Below are 19,013 nucleotides of genomic sequence, written 5' to 3' on the forward strand. Positions count from 1 at the left end.
AAGGAAGCTTAGTTAGAGAACCATAAAAGACAACTTTAAGACCATTTGAACTATTTGATTCCCTTCCACAAGGTGTCCAAGTAAGCAATCTGTCAGGGTACCATGGCTTGGCGGATATCGGAAGAAATCTTTTCAGCTGGCTTTTCATGCAGACAGCACTTTTCATTTACTAGCACCAAGCTGGCAAGGTCAGTTTCATTAAATGATCCGTTAGGAAACATCCAGGGAGGATTTTGTACCAAACATGTCTAGATAGTGCTGCTGCGCAGACTCTTAACCAGGCCAAATATGTGAACATCACATAACATCGCGCCCGGAAGGATTGACGACTGATAGCTCTTTTCAATATAAAAACCATTTTTTTCATGTCAATGTCCTTTTATAATCCTTAGCTTACTTCTTTTGAAGGCCACGTTAACTATCATAACACACCAACTTGAATAGTGAAGCATTAACTGAATATTATTAATATCAATTTGTACTGATTGGACTGGAAACACTTTAAATGATAATGAAATTTCCGATTTCCGTCTGAGGGGGATAAGATATCTTTGTTTATCCAAACCCTGAAATTTGGTTAACAGTTTAGCCTGGGGCCATGGAAGCCCCACATCCAGCAACACTGGGCTTATCTGGTAGACTCTAAAGGCCGGGGCTGATGTAGTCTAGCATGACCCACACACTCATAATGTAGCTCCCAACTGCAGCCCCTGCCACTTGTGTAGTTATATTAAAACAACATAAAACATATCTTTGCTTGTGTGGGTGCACCAAAGAAGAGAGCTAGTATTATGTAAATACATGTTGTTACGGGGAAAAAATGCACAGTCTTGCATTCTGAACAAATGCAGATAACCTTTAAAACCACTTATATTCAATAAAGAAGCAAACTTATATTATTTTTTATTGTTAATATCTCAGATTTAATTATGCTACGTTTCCATCCGCTCAGATTCATCGGGGGTTCCTCGGGGACTCATCCATGTACATGTTCAGCTATTCCAAGATAACCATGGTTGTTATATATTTTATACCTTAAATGCTCTCAGAAGATTTACCAAAAATACATTTGAGTATACTCCTCCTTCCGCCATTAAGAGGTTTGAAATAGTTAAAACAGTTCAGTGGCGTAAGAATAGTAACTTGTGAATGTGAGAACGCTCTACTTTTGAGGACAGGGTCTGTGACTTTATGAGCTTCTTTACAAGTGTCTGCTAATAAGAGTCAAACTACAGTTGCATTTTGTCTTTGCTTTTGACAACAGGTGTATTTTATTATAAACACCACACGCTGACGTTTGACAGATCTCCCCTCTGGTCTTCATCATGGCACATCTGTCCTGTGGCTACATGCTAAAAGGCGATTTCCCTTTAGAAGACAGATGCTGGCATGCTGCTGAGATCACTTGTTCCACAACAGACACACGTGTTTATCACCAGAAGCATCTCTGCATCATCTACTGCTCTTTGTACTCTATCTTGTGGTAATCATTTATTTTGTTCCTATTTCATCTTATGTTGGATCAGGCTCAATGTAATCGGTGAATCACACAAGCTGTGACAAACGCTGTGCCAAGTTAGAATAATGCACATTCAAGATCAAATTTTGATTTAAAATAAAAGATCATTTAAATACTGTATATAGTATTGTTATATATAAGTATCTTGTATTTCATTTATCAGATTGCAGCATCATATTATGCCGAAAGGCTTTTGTGCTTTATCAACATATCTAGAGACATTATGATGTTTCCCTCATTGGTTAACACACTTTATCCAAATGCTTTTACTGTTCGGTCTTTACCACTTATTATTTACAACAATTCTATTGCTATTGACAATACTCTACTTTCAGCTAGCTATCCCAAATTGATTGAAAGAGCCATTCATCTAAACTAAAGATTTTTTTAATTTTTTTTTTATTTGAGTTCCTTTAAAAATTAAAGAGATGGAAAAATGTGTTAAAAATAAAATAAAAGTATTTCATTGTCAGTCACCACTGCGTTTGCCCCAAAACTGGAAAACTATTGCTCATAATAACACTGCTCACTGATATGCTCAGGCATTATGTAGACATGGTAGAACATGACTGGAAGTTTGTTATCTTGTGTTTGCAGACAGAGTGGACTAGTTTCCACTGCTCCAGTTAACTGCCCACTTCCAACGTCCTGATTTCTGCTGATCTAAGTTATTTGGTTGTTTTTTTAACACTGCTTTTAATTAAAAAAATAATGTTTCTTGTGTCCATGTTCACAGAGTATACATTCAACAGCATATTAGGAAAGCCCATAGTGCTATTCTGGGTTATTTGTGACTTGCTGTACAGGTAATATGTCTGCCCTCAAATATTACAACTATTACTACTATACTTACTTATAGGCAGATCATATCTGACAATCTCTGCGGCATCATCTTACATTGATTGTCTATGTTCCTCCACATTTTAGAAATGTAAGCTTCCTGATGACTGGACTCTGCTACGCTCTTCCATACTTACTATGTGCAGCTGAAGATAGTCTCCGAGCCCGTGGGTGCTCTCCACTCGCACTAAGATGGCATCCTTCTGCTGAGTGCTGAAGCCCACGGCTAACCGGTCGGCTCGGTGCTCGGCCCGCTCTTTTGGGGCCCAGGTGAATGTGATGAGAGCCCCCCCTTTCCCAAAGATGTACGTGGTCCCAGCAGGGAAAAAAACAGATGGAGAAAAAAGTTATTTATTGTATATTTTTTTCAGTTCCATCACCAGTATGAAGATGAGATTTAGATTTGTCCATCTCACACAGCCCACTAACCCTCCTCCCCACTGCACAGACACCATCATTCATTTATAACGCAGTAGGCTGAGAGAAACCAGGATTTATTAAAAGGTTTGCTTTACTCTTAAATCACAGTTAGCGCCTAATTTGCAAAGTATGATGAAGCTTTACATTCACAGCTGTAACAAAATGCAGCAGTTTTATTGTGATTACACATGGCTCTCCCCGCAAATACTGAGGCTGGGTCGCGACACTGTGGACATCCAAAAATGAGGGCATAGTTTACGATTTTATAGAATTAAGCACTAATACAAGAGGGGACATATTAGCTACAGCTTTCAATGTGTATATTCTTTTTTTTTACAGGATTTTATATTAACCATCATAAAAGCATCATTACTTGTCAGGTCAATGAGCACATGCTTGCTCTTGGGGGGAATTGTTGGGTCTTTGTAAATGATAGAGTGTGGATCGTTGGAAAACCATTCAGGCTTGTGTTGAAATCTATTTGCTGCTCATCTTGTAAATCACACCTTTTCATGATATGATAGATTTTCTGCTACCTTTCTGTCACCTTAGATTGTTCATTAAATTGGAAATAGCAATATTATTTCAATTGTTTGGGTGTGAGGCACCACAATCAAAGCTATTTTCCATTTATGCGGTCCACGCAGTGTTTAAGTTGAGTCAAAGTTAGCTTTCTCTGTGTTGAGGGTTCGGACGGCAGTGTGATTGACTGCCAAAAGAGAGACACATTTTCATTATATTAATTATTATGCTTCGATAGATGCATAGTCAATATGTTACATGTGAACAACAATACATCACACTGTACATCACAATACATGTTATTTACAGATTTCTTCAATTCCTTAATGTCTTAAGCATGGGCGTCAGTTTGGTTGAAATGTGCTGGGGACAGAGACCATTGGAAGTGCTTTTCAGAAGTGCTGGGTAAAATGACGCATTCATTTTTTTTCACGCAGGTCACGTTTTTGAAAGACGGTGTCCTGAGCTTACTAATGTGAATGATAAAAATGTATACAAAATGTGATGTCCGACACGTTTTATGAAGAAGAAAGCCTTACTTTTACAAAAAAAGATGTTGCAGTGTTGTGCAATGCTGGAGCGCATGTTCTGACAAGCTAAGAAAAGATATCTATTTCTCCTGTATTAATTTCTCTGCATTGGCTTCCTGTAAAATCCAGAATTTAATTAAAAATCCTTATCCTGACCTACAAAGCTCTAAATGGTCTAGCACCATCATTCCACAGAGCTCTTAGTGCCTTATTGTCCCACTAGAGCACTACGCTTCCAATTCAGAGCTACTTGTGTTCCTAGAGTTCTAAAGTAGAATGGAGCCAGACCTTCTTATCAGGCTCCTCACTGTGGAACCAGCTCCCAGCCTGGTTCAGGGTGCAGAAACCATCACCCACATTTAAGAATAACCTGGAAACCCTCCTCTTTGATAAAGCTTATAGTTAGGGAATGAGGATTTGCAGCATCCGCCTAGCCAGGCCCACCTGCTTCTCGTCATAGTCGTCAGATTCATCAAACACAATCAATAATATCATAAAAGTAGAGGAGTAGGCCAGTAAAGCCCGATCGCGCTGGGAGAGTTCTAGCCTGACCAGGCTCCTCTCCTTAACCTGCCTCTCTTAGTTATGCTGTTTTATTTCTAGACTGCCGGGGGATTTCTTTCCTATCTTCCTTTGACATACTGAGCTGCTCTATCCTCTCCCTTTCCATTTGTGTGTATCCTGTCCCAGGAATGCTTGTTACTAACCTAGTTCTGGTGAGTTTACTCCCCGGATTCCTTCTGTTTTCTTTTCGCACAGCCTACTTCCTTGGATTAGGATGGCACAAGATCTTGGTTGCAGCTGTTGCAGTGGTCCTGCTACACTCTCTGCTACAACCTGCTATGCTCTGTGATGCCCTGCAGTGTCCAGCTGTGTCCTTCTGAACCCTGCTGCATCCCGCTACGGCCACCAATGCTCTGCTATGCCACGCTACACCCTGTAACCAGTGCCCTGCTATGACATGAACTACTACGACTAATTATTTGCAGTCACTGTTCCATTATCTTTTTTGTGACTATTATTGCCACTGTTCATCACACCCAACTAGCACCGTCAGACACCGCCTACCAAGAGCCTGGGTCTGTCAGGGTTTCTTCCTAAATGGGAGTTTTCCTCACCATGTCGCACTAATTGCTTGCTCTTGGGGGAATTACTAGAATTGCTGGGGCTTTGTAATTGATGATTTGATACTATAAATAATATGTAATATATATAAATAAATAAATTGAATTGAATTGAGTTTAATCGTGACCAGAGAGTGTGTAGCCTGCGCAGCAGCAGAACCGCTGTTTCTGTGCCTGCCCTGTGAGATTTTGTGGATTTGTTGGCATCTGTCGCTCAAGAATTATATGTTATGAACTTGTTTTTTCTTTTTCTTTTTAAACTAAATTGAGATTGGGTTTTCAAAAGAAGTGGTGGGTACAAATGACGCATGACGAGATCTGATAGGTACCCTTCCCCACCTTTTCCACCAAAATCACGCCTGTGGTTTTAAGTGAAGCACTGAAAAACACTTGAGACAAAATTGTAGCCTCATTTAATCATATTCAAAGACTTGAGGACTCTTCTGTTCAGTATAATGGGCACTCCGCCACAGGTTTGTTACTGACAGAGTGCAATTGCTGGATGGATGCCTTCTTAACATTAAACACTTAATCCAAAGACTAAAACACCTTGTACTGACTTTGGCTTTAATTGAAAGGGCAGCGTTTGTTTCTAACCAAATATTTTTCTCACTGAGATTTCACGTCTGGGGTTTGCAGTCAAATGTGATTTGTGACATTAGCTACGTAAGAATCTCAATGATGGTTTTATTGGTTTCTTTCTGTGAATGTTTCTGCTTCTAGCCTCTAATTGTGCCCTTATTCTGATCAATGAAATCTCTTTTCTTTTCACCTGCTTGAGCTAGACCTCTTTGCTTTTTCCACAGTTAAAATGGATTTTTGGACACAACATCATGCACCCATATACAATCTAATACATTCTACTAAAACGCCCTGCATCAAATATTATTATGCTGATAATGTAATTGCACTGCTCAAACATTGAGCTTCACACAGGCTATAATCCTGCATTTCATTACACTGTACAACCCTTCATGATTGTTTGTTCTTGTGAAACCAGACAAAACTCAGTTAAGCCATGATGTGGTCAATCACCTTATTTTGAGACCAATTTCACCATCCGGTGTCATTTCCAATTTCTCTGTGCAATATAGCTTTAAACCTTAATTTAAATAGGATACTCAGAAGAATCGAACCTCGTGAATTTTTTGTACTCAATTTTGGATGCCTGAACCCGGTGAGATCATTACACTCATTACATTCTGCAATGTAGTGAGTAAATTTCACTATTATAAAACTGGATCATTTTGATTGTAACTAAGCTACATAAAAAAAAGATTACAAAGAAACATGAATTTATGTATTGTATAATCAATAATAAGCATTGAGGAAAGCATAGTATGTAACTAGAGATGAAATTCTGACAAAACTGAAATTGTTACTGTTGTTGGTACCATCATGATGACCCACAGAAATTTATGAAAAAAGAAAAAATTTAATATAAAAAGTATGTTTAACTGTAAATGACAACCAATTCACAATCAACTATCATACACAGACCAATTTTCAGATATTTACATGTAAAATTGAGACATCTCATGTAAAAAATCTATTTCATGTGATTTAACATGTGATACTGCACTTACATAATAGGGATGATGGTAGAGATGGATAATGATCATATTAACACCTTGCGAGTGTTCACGTCATCAAGACGGTGGTATGATTACAGAGTTGGCCATGTGAGAATTAAAATATTGTGCATTGATGATATTACGCTAGAACAATTACATTTGGGTTTAATTACATTGACGGTCTTCGGTGGATGTGAGCGTCTGTATTTGATTGAATTTTAGTGCTAGTAAGTAAGCTAGTAAGTGTCAGTTGGTATATCAAACTTTATCAACCATTTATCTACAGGCTACATGTGTTTTTGGTTTGCACATTGAAACCATGAATTGCACATGTTCGTTTTTTCCTAACACCGTTAAGAACTTACTAAATGAATTCTTCCAATGTAAAGAAAAAGGTTTTCCGTTGTCAAGGAAACACCTCACTACAACAACTGTATGTTTTGTGCAGTGCTGTAGAAAAATGAGCACACGCAGAAAAACTCAAGGGTGAATAGGAGGTGACACATACTTGTAATGTGCATCATAAATATAATACTAATGCACCTGCTGGAATACAGAAGCATCTGTCTATAGACAGCAGTAAGTCCTGCATTAGTCATAACGTAAGGCATTTCATTTCACCTTCTGTCTCTGTCTTTTGTCTCCTGCTATATCTGCTCTTCTTTCTGACTGCATCAATTAGCAGACACTAATCAGTCTTGTTAGATTATTGCCATAAACATCATAGTTCTCTCCCTTAAAGCAGCTCCCCTATCTCTCCTCTCTCTCTCTCTCTCTCTGGAGCGCTCTGCCTGGCTCTCATGGCCATACAGTGCACTGTGCTCGAATAATGGGGCTCCCTTGGAGATTCTCATCTGCAATGTGTGCTGTTATCACTGGACCTTGATACTTAATTATGCTGTACAAATGCATTGTTATACTCTGATATAATAGCATAATTAGCACATTTATTGTAAACATTCACTTGTAAGCATTTAAGCTCTTTTGATGGTTAATATATTACAGAGAGCAGCAGATCATAGGGTGATATGATGGCTCATCTGCTTTTTAGACATTGTGATGGAGGAAAGGCAGCTCAGAGATTTCTATAAAGCAAGCATGATTGGCTGCCGTGTCTTTCTAGATGTCTATACAATAAATTTAACAGTATGGATTCTTTGTTGTGCCGTGGATGCTCCCCACTCAAACATCCTGTCCTTTTCACTTGCGCTCTCAGCCAGCTGAATACGCCAGAGACGAGGCACATGCTCATAGGACTTGCAAAATACACTAAGACACTGAGGTCATTTGCATTGCACATAACAGTTTTGATGTGAAAAGGTTTAAGCGCTCCCCCCTGAACCTCCCGTTGTAGAGAATCGCGCATTCATGTTACAATTCATGTGGCCTGATTTTGTGAGAGAGCATTAGCTTTCATACTAATCATGAATTTTAGAGGCTGAAAAAGAATCATGACATTCAAATGGCCACTAGTATTAGCTGTAACATTACCAGGCCCGGCCCTAACAATTGTGGCCCTAGGCAAGATTTTGGTGGCGCCCCCTTGCATCATTGTACAGTTAACTGATGTTAAATACCAGATAGCCCTCGATATTTATTGATTAGCCAACTATGTCATGCTAACGGCTAATGCTATTATCGATCATTGTTCTGCAACAGCAAATAATATCATTATCATCATCCCTTTACTGTAACATTACCTCTGTCTTTGTCACGTTTTTCCTCCCTACTTTTCTTTTTTCCTCCCCTGGGCACCAGACAGTTTAGACGCTTTACATTATGAGATTTAGATGCAGGTAAAAGAAGTCGGGCTTGTTTTTTTATATGTGACGTTATAGTAAGGTGACCAGATTTCTCAGACAAAATCCGGGGACATTTTCAGCTCAGAAGCGTATTTACCTCCAAAACACGTAATGTTTTTATTTTTAAAACTTAAAACGGGGACACTAGACCTAGACTGTTCTCATTAGGGGCTGAGCCCCCCCAAGGTTCATCCTAGACCCACCCCTGCTGCTAGTTCCTACTCCACCCATACACCTCAAGATAGAAAGTCCTAATATTTCAAATAAAAAGGCCCAAATATTTCAAGATAAAAGTCCTAATATTTCAGATAAAAAGTCCATCCTTATACTTCAAGATAAAAAGTCCTATTTAAAGATAGAAAGTCTTAATATTTCAAAATATAAGTCCTAATGGTCCTAAATTTCAAGATGAAAGTCCTTATAGTCTTAATATTTCAAGATAGAAAGTCTCAATATTTCAAGATAGAAAGTCCTATATTCCTAATATTTCAGATAGAAAGTCCTATTTCAAGAAGAAAGTCCTTATAGTCCTAATATTTCAAGATAGAAAGTCTTATATTTTCAAGATAGAAAGTCTCAATATTTCATATGTTGTAATGTTTACTGACTACATTTATCTGACAGCTTTTGCTTTATTGCTCAAGGCTGTTTCTGCCCAGCTCATTGAGAATCAGACACAATAAAAACTACTGAGGCATATTTTCCTTTGACAGTGATGCATATTAAACGGATCCCTGCAATGTAGTTAATAGGATAATTGTCCAGGTTGTATTTACGTTCATAAAAGTGCTTGTTTAGCTGCTAACAGACTCAGATTAATATTCTAAGTGTCTGACAACATTAGGGAAGGATTTCTAAGGAGGTCGACCTTTCTGTTAAAGATTAAGATCCTTTTTAAACATAAAAGTCCGCGAAATTGGTTCGCTAAACGCACCAGACTCCATGTAAATAATCATGCTTTTACATCGTAAATACGACTTCTAAAACCTCTCTGAGCACCGCGGGCTCTGGCGGTCTGGAGCCTGCGTGTGTTGGGTGTGCGATTATCGGCTACGTTTTTTCTTTCATTCCAATTTCGGGTCTTTCAGTCACAGTGAAAACGGGGACATTTCCGGGGACAGATCCAGCCGGGGACAGGTAGCCAAAATAAGGGACTGTCCCCGGAACCGGACTTCTGGTCACCCTACGTTACAGGTACAGCACGGCCGGGCCCCCTTTGGTGGTTTGCGCCCTTAGCATTTGCCTATACTGCCTAAGCCACAGGCCGGCCCTGAACATTACAAACAGCAGCAGTGGAACAAACAGTATATTACTCATACTCTCAGTGCAATTAAATCACATTGTCTAGAGATAGTGAACCACACTAGTAGAGTACATGCATGTTTATAGTTGAGTGCATCTGCATGATTACTATATATGGGCAAGTTTTTTTCACAGTCATAAACATTTCTGAATGGCCTCCAGTAGGGAAAAATGACAGAAGTGTTGCTGTGGAGGCATTAGGCAAAGCCAGTTCAACAAGGGCACTCTACTGGAAAATCAAAACTGATTGATTAAGAATATGAACTCACATTAATCTCTACACTGTGAGCAGTTTTGCAGAAATGGGGAGTTATGGAGAGATATTAAGTTTGAATTTGTCATCTGACTTATGGTATCTGAGGCACACATCTTCCATGGTCTATTAAATACAGCTCAGTGAAATGATGAGAATGAATAGTTCAGTGTACAGCCTGACAGAGAGGACATACGGTCTTAAAGTTAAAATATGGTGTTCAAGTTAGTAAGTGTCATCACAGCGAACAGAGACTTTAGGAATCAAATCAATCAAATCAATCAAATTGGATAAATTAAAAGCCACACTGACAATGAATCTTAAATAACTGCAGATACAGCTGGCGCATGCAGACTTCAGCTGTATTATGGTTGAATTGCTGTCTTTTCTTTCGATCAGCAAGATGTATTCAAACTGTCAGTTCTCAAATGGAACGTCTGCAGCTCAGAGAGCCTCAAACGATCCCCTTCTTCTATAATAATGTTAAGGTTTCTCCCACTCAACCTTCAGATGATTTGGGTCGTGGTGAAACTGAACTCAAATGCAATTCTGAAATACAGCATTCATGCTTCCTCCTGTTAGAAACATTTCAAAGTAATTTCCCAAAAATGCACCAGAACAGCCTTTATTTCAAGAATACTTGTGGCCTTCACTTTTACAGCTTTTCAGATGTATGTCTTTGAATTTTTTACTTGAATTATTACTGGGATATTTGTGTCAGTTGTCATTCCTTATATTCCCGCCTATAGCTCTATTACCTAAAATACATTGTATATTAAAAATAAATTGCATTTAACGTGACATGGAGGTCACATTTAGGTCTGCAGCTTGGACCAAGATTTGCAATAGAATCTTCCCAAAATGTACTTTGAGTTCTGTACATGAACATCATTTTAAGTTTTTCCATATTTTGTACCTGTTCACCTCCAGAAAATGTTTCCCCACAGTTCAAATCTTTGTTATAAATGTAAAACAAACAAGGTACATTTATTTGGTGTTTTTGTGCCTTTGATCGCATCCAGACATTTTGGAAAGATGTTCATTCTGTGGTCGAGGAGGTTTACAGTAAACGGTTTACATTATCCCCATAATTTTATCTGTTAAAGCATACTTTGGAAAATCGTTTTGACACGGGCACAAAATATCTGTTCATAATTCTTTTATTTCAAGCTAAAAAATTTATTTTACTGAGGTGGTCTGCCCCGCAAGTTCCAAAGGTCGGTATGTGGTTGTCATAGATATCGTCTCTTCTCCCTTTGGAGAAACTGACTTATGACCTAAATCATAATTCTGACAGACTCTGGAGACTTTGGAGACCGCAGCATTCCTTCCTGCAGAGACTGTGACTTCTATATATATTTTTTCCCATACTTCTTTGAACTTAGTTTGAAGACATTGCAGTGTGTGTATATATATATACTTTTTTTCTGTTGTTGGAGTGTCTGTTAAACGCAAAGATTGATACAAAAATTCAATAAAATAAGTAATTGCATTTAAAGCTATAATCCTTAACATTTTCATGATATCCTAACAGATTTTTGATACTAAATGGTTGTAGTTTATTCCGCAATAGTTGTTCAAATGTATTTACATTCATTGATTAGCTCAATATAAAGCCGACTAGTTTTCATTCTTCGAGGCAGAGTCGGCCATTACCACTTGGGATTCAAATCTCAAAAGATTTTACACGCCCACAGAATTCACAGGAAAATATGCAGCGTGTTATCAAGTGTAATTTTATCTCATTAACAGCCTCTTCGTTTAATGTTTACTTCTTTATTGCTGAATTAGAGCTTTATTAAAGTTCAACTCTGCAGATTTGACTGTTGACAGGTCTTGGGATGTACTGCCACACACAAGTTATTATTCTAGGATAATGGAAAAAAACTCTGGTTTGTTTCCATTTCTTTAAACAAATCACAATTGTCTTGGTCGGCGCTAAGCCGCGGATGCAGTGACCGTGGCTTTGCAAAACAGAAAGTGGAGATAGCGGAAGTGTAGGAGAATGGTGCCGGATGTCAGGCTTTAGTCCAGCACTGTACATTGGGTAAGCCAGACTAGTGTTACTAGCAGTGTTACAACTACTGTTGTTTTTCTGTTGTATTTAGTGTTTTCTGTAGTGTTAAACCACACTTGTTATCATGTCGACCACTGGTGTTGCAAGATCCAATTGGACTGAATCCTTAAACATTACATCTTTAATATTAATGACAGGGGACTCTATACTAAATGACAAATCTGATTTCTGAGATACTAAAACGATATTAAGCAGTGATAGGCATCCCTAAATTGCTTATAAACTGCAAACAAAGGAACATTAATGATGCTGTTTTGCATTTTGGCAAAACCAAATTATACCATGTGATTTTACTGCAGACTCCTAACACCTACATCATGTCTTCACAATCACTATAGAGGTTTTCTAAAATCACTTTGCAGCAGGTGTTAAGGGAGCACTTCTGGACAGTTTATAAGCCGTTTATAAATTATATTCTTGGCTCGTCTCTTCTTTACTCAGAGACGGCAAGTCAGCATGTTACGAGAGCGAAAACATGATAAAAGTTATGTTATATTTACAGTAGGTGCAGCCCCACTTCATAACTTTTTCTGTTGAATTAACAATCTTCCTGTGTGTATTGTGTCTTATTTAATTTTCATAAAATGGCAAACCATGAGATTACTTTGTTCCTTAACAATAATAGAGAATCTAAATAGCAAGATGTCTAGCAGAGGCTTACAATGCAATATAATGGCACAGCAGGGCAATGTAATCTATAATGTACTTACTATAAAAGATATGACTGTAACACACCTGTCCTTTTTTAATAGACCATCATGAACATCCTCTCTGTGTTGGTGTCCATGTATTTGTCATGCAAGTCCATCCTTTACTGTTAATTAGAAGCTTGCTTTCAAGTGTTCATGCCTGCTTGAAATATTCTATATGAGCAGACACTGACAGTCTCTTACCACCCCCCATATACACTTGCAACCACAGTGAAGACTATTGTGCTAATTAAATACCTCACCCCCATAGTGATAATTTGTTTATCAATTACTCAGCCAGTGTTACCTTGAATTCCTGAAGAATATTTCACATGCCTCCATGGTGAAGAATCCAAAAATGGAGAAAATTCTTGATTAATTAAAATAATAGTGGCTACATCAGTCTGAGTATATAAGTCTGAGTTAACATTTCTTAAGCTCAAAACGTCTTAAACACTTGCATTTTCACTAAAACCTTCGTATTTAAACTCTGCATAAACAGTCTCACGCTTGCTCAGGTGCACGACTCGCGTGCCTGTCCAAGCGCAAGACTTGGATTATACTGCACAAGTTGTGTGAGATTTAAGGGATTTTTTGATGACATGATTACTTCAAATCATCAAGAACTTTCTCGGTTGGTGGATTTTTTGTTCACTGTGAAGGTATGTGTGAAAAACAAAACCTTTTTTGAGAATTCAAGGTAACACAGGGTGAATAATTGATATACAAATGATAATCTTGATGGTAAGGTAGTCCTTTAAAAAAAATACACAACAAGGTCATAGGGAACAAACAATAAGTTCTCACCAATAGTTAAATGTGTTTCTGTGTCATCAAGACATTAATATATCACAGAGACTTTTACTGAGGATACTTATAATGCTTCTGTACTTCACTTTCTGTACTACTGGGTAAAGGATCAGAGTACTTCTTCCACCGCTGGCTATTTTGCTAAGATCGAGCCCTTGCATTTCTTATGTGTCTTAGTTTATCTTTTATCTATTACAGCGAATGCTTTCTTCACTTGGGTTCACATTCCCCTTGTTTGTTCTGCTTTGCTGCAGATCTAGAGCAGAGCAGTGGTTACCTTGGTCTCTGATTTTTGCTCTTACACGCTGTCCTTTGCCTTGTCCAATTGTTTCACCCTCAACGTGTTGGCAAAAACTCAAAATGACAAGCAGGCCTGCCTCATGATAATCCTTGAGGGTAATGTAATATATGACCTACAGGGAAGAGAGCCCTCTCTGATAGACCTTCTGATGCCCCTGTCCCTTTCTCTTTCCCTTTCTGCAGCTGAAATAAACATTGCGTTTTGTCTGACTGGGCTGGACCAGCATTTTTATTTTTTATTGTCTTTTACATTTAATGCATTAATTTAAGGGTAACATGCTATCTGTCAAATACGTATTGAATTGTGCTCAAATATATAATCATTGAAAGACGCTCACTAAACCATTTCCTACACTTGAGACAATTCTCTGGGAGCATTAGCTGCTCTTTGCCTTACCACAGCCACACAGATTTTAACTGAATGTGTTAAACTTTATCAGCTACAGTGCAATCTTTTCTGCATGCCAGTTGAGAAAATCCAAGACCTTTGGCACTTAGGGTTGTATTATTGGCTTTTTCTTCTGCAGTTGTAGTTGTTTAGGGGTATGGTTAAAAAACACCTGCATTGAAACAACATTTCAATTAAAAAAGCATTCCCACAACTAGTTATGGATGGTCACACAAAATAAAAATAAACCTCAGGGTCACGGCACAGCAGACTCGGAATATGAACTGAGGACAGTAAGCACGTTACATAATGTGTCTCAAGTTGGGATTTGGCTTTCTTCAGTCAATGTGTTATCAACCTTAATAATGTTCTTCTAATATCTGAATTCAGAGGATTTTCATCAGAAATCTTAAAAAATAATTATTTAGTTAATAATTCATTATTATCTTTATGAGGTAAATGTGTCGTATGTTATTGTGTTGAAGTAAAAGAGGAACACTTTGCTAAACAGCCATGCACCAATGGACACTGAGTTATAAAAAGTGTTTTGTACTTGGAGGATAAAGGTGGACATTTTAAAGGTACATCAGTAATAATTATTAAACAAATGCACTTTTTGCAATTTCTTGTTAAACTATTTAGGACTATAACAATTTTTTAATTATTATTATTGATTAATCTGCTAAATTTTCTCCATTAATTGATTAAGTGTTTTGTCTATAAAATGACAGAAAATAGCTTGACACGCCCATCTCAATTTATCTAGAATTCAAGGAGATGTCTTCCAACAGCCAGTTTTCATGAACCATTGTTCAAAAAGCTACAAAAGTTAAGCACTGTAAGTCGTAAACATGTTCCATGTTTTTTTCTGAATTCACTACATTGACAGCCGTTGTGTAAGAATGCAGCTGGCCGCAGAGGGAGGTGGCCAGGGTGGATAGCCGGACGTTAACATTCAGGACTTTCAAGCCAGAGAGGGGAGTACACTTCCTGGGGAAAACTAAATCCTCCCACCCAGGAAATGCATGTTCTTATGAGTGGTAATTGAACCAGCATCACAAAGCTCTATAGTGGCTTTAAAAACTAGCAACTGCCGCTCGGCATCATGGTGTTCATAGCCATCCAGCGTCACGTGACCAGTCGGCAGTCTCCTAATTTTGTAGGATATGATGGTTTTGTTGTGCATACATTTTCGTTTTATATCATATGGACCTGTTCAAGAGAAGGCGTTGCTTTTTTTGTCTTACTAATAGTCCAAAACCAAAAGCGATTGTTTAAATTGTTAGAAAAAAAAAGCTGGAACCAGAGAATGGTTAGCATTTTTGGTTACAATGACTTTAAAATCACTTGAACAATTAAAAAAAAAAATCTAAATGGTTGCAGATTATATATCTTATGATGGACTAATCAATTCATCAGAAAATCATTGCAGCTCTAAGTACTAATTACCTGGTGACTGATCCTGTTTTTTAGTTGGTGCTTTTGGCTGTTCAATAACCTGGGTGACTCTCCACAAAGATACTGTACTCAGAATGTTTTCTGCTCATTATCTGAACCAGTCTGTGTTTGTTTAAGAGCGTGCCATATCCTGTATCCTATATCCAAAATAGTTTAATAATACATGCAATAACCTGTGTTTAGGATGAGGAGTGTGAGGCATTGCAGCAGGGTAGGTGGCCTATAAATAGCCGTAGCCCAGGGGCCTCCAGAAGTCTTTGGCTAGCCTCGACACACATATATATGTATTTGTTAAATTAAAGCAAGTGTCCAAAAGTGATAGCTTAGTTGACACAATTTTGGCATTTACGACAGTTAATAAATTCAAAGTTTATTTATTATTTAAATGGTTTATGCTTCTGTAATAACGGTTACATAACTCAGAACATTATGCCAATCAATGTTAACCAATCTGCATATGCATTCTACATAGTGCATTATGGCACGGAGGATATGACTTGTGAATTGTAAGTACTGTCAATATCATTTGCAGTAAATTGAATTTCTTGCTCTGAAGCACATACTTCAGAACAATCTAGAGTAAAAAAAATCTACAACAGAGGTAATTGAAAATTTATCAGTGAGTTCTTTGAAGTGTTTTTTTTAAGGCCTGTTTGATCACAGGCAGTGCCGTGCCTATAAAAGCCTGGTCCAGAATGATATAGCTATAATAGCGCAGATGTAATTCATCACAGTTTTAGCCGTTTTGCAACTGACAACACTGCTGCGGTGAAAAAGACACTAAAAATCCATCAGGTCTCTTTTTATAGGACATAAAAGTGAGTCTTTGGACAGAAATTTCAAAGTACAAATAAAAGGGAGCAATGACTTTGGTGTCAGCGCTTTGAAGGAGCCAATTCAAGTAGAGTGGCCAATTTAATGCAAATTATTGAGGATAGGTCAATACTCCGTATCTCTCAGTTGAAATTGCACAATGTAGTACAGATTATCAAGACGTGGAAAAATGGTTGCCATAAATCCTGTGATGATTGTTCTATCTACGTTGAGCGCACATGGAAAACCAAAGAGATTGTTGCTATTTCATCGCTCACTCTAACTGTACATATAATCGCTTTATGCCTATTGTTATGCATCACTAATTACAATGTACTGTAGCAATCACCTTTGACACAAAACTGGCTCCATTACAGTGAGTGTATTACGCTGCTTAACAATTAAGAATCACATGGAAAAAGATTAAGAGATTTGCAATGATGATTCATCATGCTATTGATGTGCATTTGCAAAATAACAAACACAGCTCTACTGGTGATGAAGCATCTTGAAAAGCAACATGGAAAAAGAGCAACCACTACTGATACTAGTGGCTAAAGGAGTTTAATGATGCACATAGGCTGCAGCAAATAGAGACATAGTAAAGGATCCAGTATCCCTCTGCATGTCACAAAAGAGCCACCAATTGTGCCACCAATATATGGGAACAACTGAACTCTGTTTATCTATAAAATGCCACAAATGTCAGATAGAAAAGTCATGACCAAAATCATGCATTAGTGAAGCAGCAAACAGCAAGCTGAGAATGTTGGAGGGAAATGTCTTACCATGGCCCCCTCTGGTAAGAAAAGGCATCCTGTTGATGGCAATAGGAACAGTGCCATGCTTATTGTGAAAATGGTGGACATGGTGCGTGGTGCTGAGACTAGAAGACACACGTGCTGTTCCAGTCTGGATGGGGAGTAGAGTAAGCAAGGCGAACCAGAAAGCTAGTCTTGAACAATAACTTAGGCCCATGCCTAAGCTACAGCATAACCAGCTGCTCCGCTGTCCAAGCACAGGGGTGGCTGCAAAGAGTCTACCCATGTACATTAGATCCTTGTGGGCCCAGGACAGACAACTTGGCCAAGCTTTGGTCTCTGACAGTTCAACTTGAAGACCACAGGGCATCTCAGTAACAATCTGAGCCCATTTCTTTCGTAATCCCTTAGTTTGGTTGATGGTGGAAAAATATCCTTTGAATTTGTGAGAAAAAGAACAAAAACAAAAAAAAGGATTTCAAGAAAGCAGTCAAAATCCAATTAATGTTATTGTGGAAGAAACTGAATAGCAACCAACTTATCTATTTTGTCTTAACATTTTGCCATGACAAGATGTCTACTGCATAGAAAAGCCAGCATTAAAACCTCATTGAAAACCATCCCAAAGCACATTCTTCAGAAAGTGAGCAGAGTGTATCCAAAATGCAGAAAAGATACACATCCAAATAAAGAATGGAGATGAATCCGCCTGTGATATCAAACGGGCATGTTGCTCAACCATGATATTTAGGCATGAAAAGTAGCAGGACAGAGCTTCATGTGACAAGAATTCTGATAAGAGTCTCCATCGCCCACAGGTAGAGCTGTAGGGCAGCTGAGCCTGCCCACTAAGAAGAGTGCCCCTCCACCGCAGTAGAAGACATAACACGCTTCCGTGGGAAACTGGATCATTTCATTAAGCAAAATGAAAAAGAGATAAAAAATAAGCGTAAGTGAAGATGCAGCGATGAAAGGTGATGCAGGAACCAGTGCTTTTGTTCCCCTTTAGCCCGGGAAAAGGAAGAGAACAGAGATAGGGAGGAAGAGAGAGAGAGTTAGAGAGAGAGAGAGAGAGAGAGAGAGAGAGAGAGTGAAAGAGAGAGAGAGAGAGAGCGAGAGGAGGGGGAGAGAGGGAGCAGTATCTGCAGCAGCGCAGTAAAGGAGAAATTCCAGAAAATAAATAAATAATTTCTCAGTAGCTCCTCATTCACTCTCTCACAGACGGAGCAAATCCAACAAACGGTAACCTCTGGTGTGGAAGAAATCCACACAAGAGTGTTTCTATTTCAAATGCAAGTATGATCCTTCCCTCGCGCTCCACCTGCTCAGTCTCATGCAGTAAAGACTACTGCTGCATTCCCCTCACTGCTGCTCCTTTTTTTTTCTTTCTCCTCTCCCGTTACCTCGACCAGATCTGCGGTGTACTGCCTCTGACTGACAAACGGTTAACGTGACAGCTGCATGCGTCTGTCTCTGGAGGAGGGAAGGTGATTCTCCTCAGATGAGATGGCTTGGAAGGCACACCAAGAGATTTTGCCTTGGACTGCTGCAGCAAAAATTATGCTAATTAAAAAAAACAGCCGTATCATAATGACTCCCGGATGGGTGAAATTCCAGGACAGTCTCAATCTTGGCTTGGAGTTGTGGTGTAATGAATGCGAGATAAAGGAGCTCTTCTGAAGGCATACTGTAGTCAGAGGCTCTGATCCAGCGAAGCACAGCATGTGCCTGTGTGTGTGTGTGTGTGTGTGTGTGTGTTTGTGTGCGTCTGAGAAAGCTAGTCTGTGAGCAAATGAGCGAGGAGGGTGATTGGGGGAGGGGGGGGGGGGGG

At 38.7% G+C, this 19,013-nt stretch overlaps 1 protein-coding gene across 17 annotated transcripts in view; it reads right to left on the reverse strand.

Moving 5' to 3' along the window:
• LOC116699997 (neurexin-2) overlaps positions 1-19,013 on the reverse strand; it is a 143,562-nt gene that overhangs the window by 38,788 nt on the left and 85,761 nt on the right. The window contains exon 1 of one of the 17 annotated variants that reach the window (XM_032532789.1): positions 17,210-18,960. The exons of 14 other annotated variants lie outside the window; for them this stretch is intronic. In XM_032532789.1, coding sequence (XP_032388680.1) covers positions 17,210-17,552 — 343 coding nt within the window. In that variant the 5' untranslated portion in view covers positions 17,553-18,960. Of the gene's footprint in view, positions 1-17,209; positions 18,961-19,013 lie in introns of those variants that run through there. 2 more of the 17 variants (XM_032532788.1, XM_032532784.1) reach the window with 2 other exon arrangements.

The sequence above is a fragment of the Etheostoma spectabile genome, chromosome 13 (assembly GCF_008692095.1).
Source record: "Etheostoma spectabile isolate EspeVRDwgs_2016 chromosome 13, UIUC_Espe_1.0, whole genome shotgun sequence".
Taxonomy (NCBI): domain Eukaryota; kingdom Metazoa; phylum Chordata; class Actinopteri; order Perciformes; family Percidae; genus Etheostoma; species Etheostoma spectabile.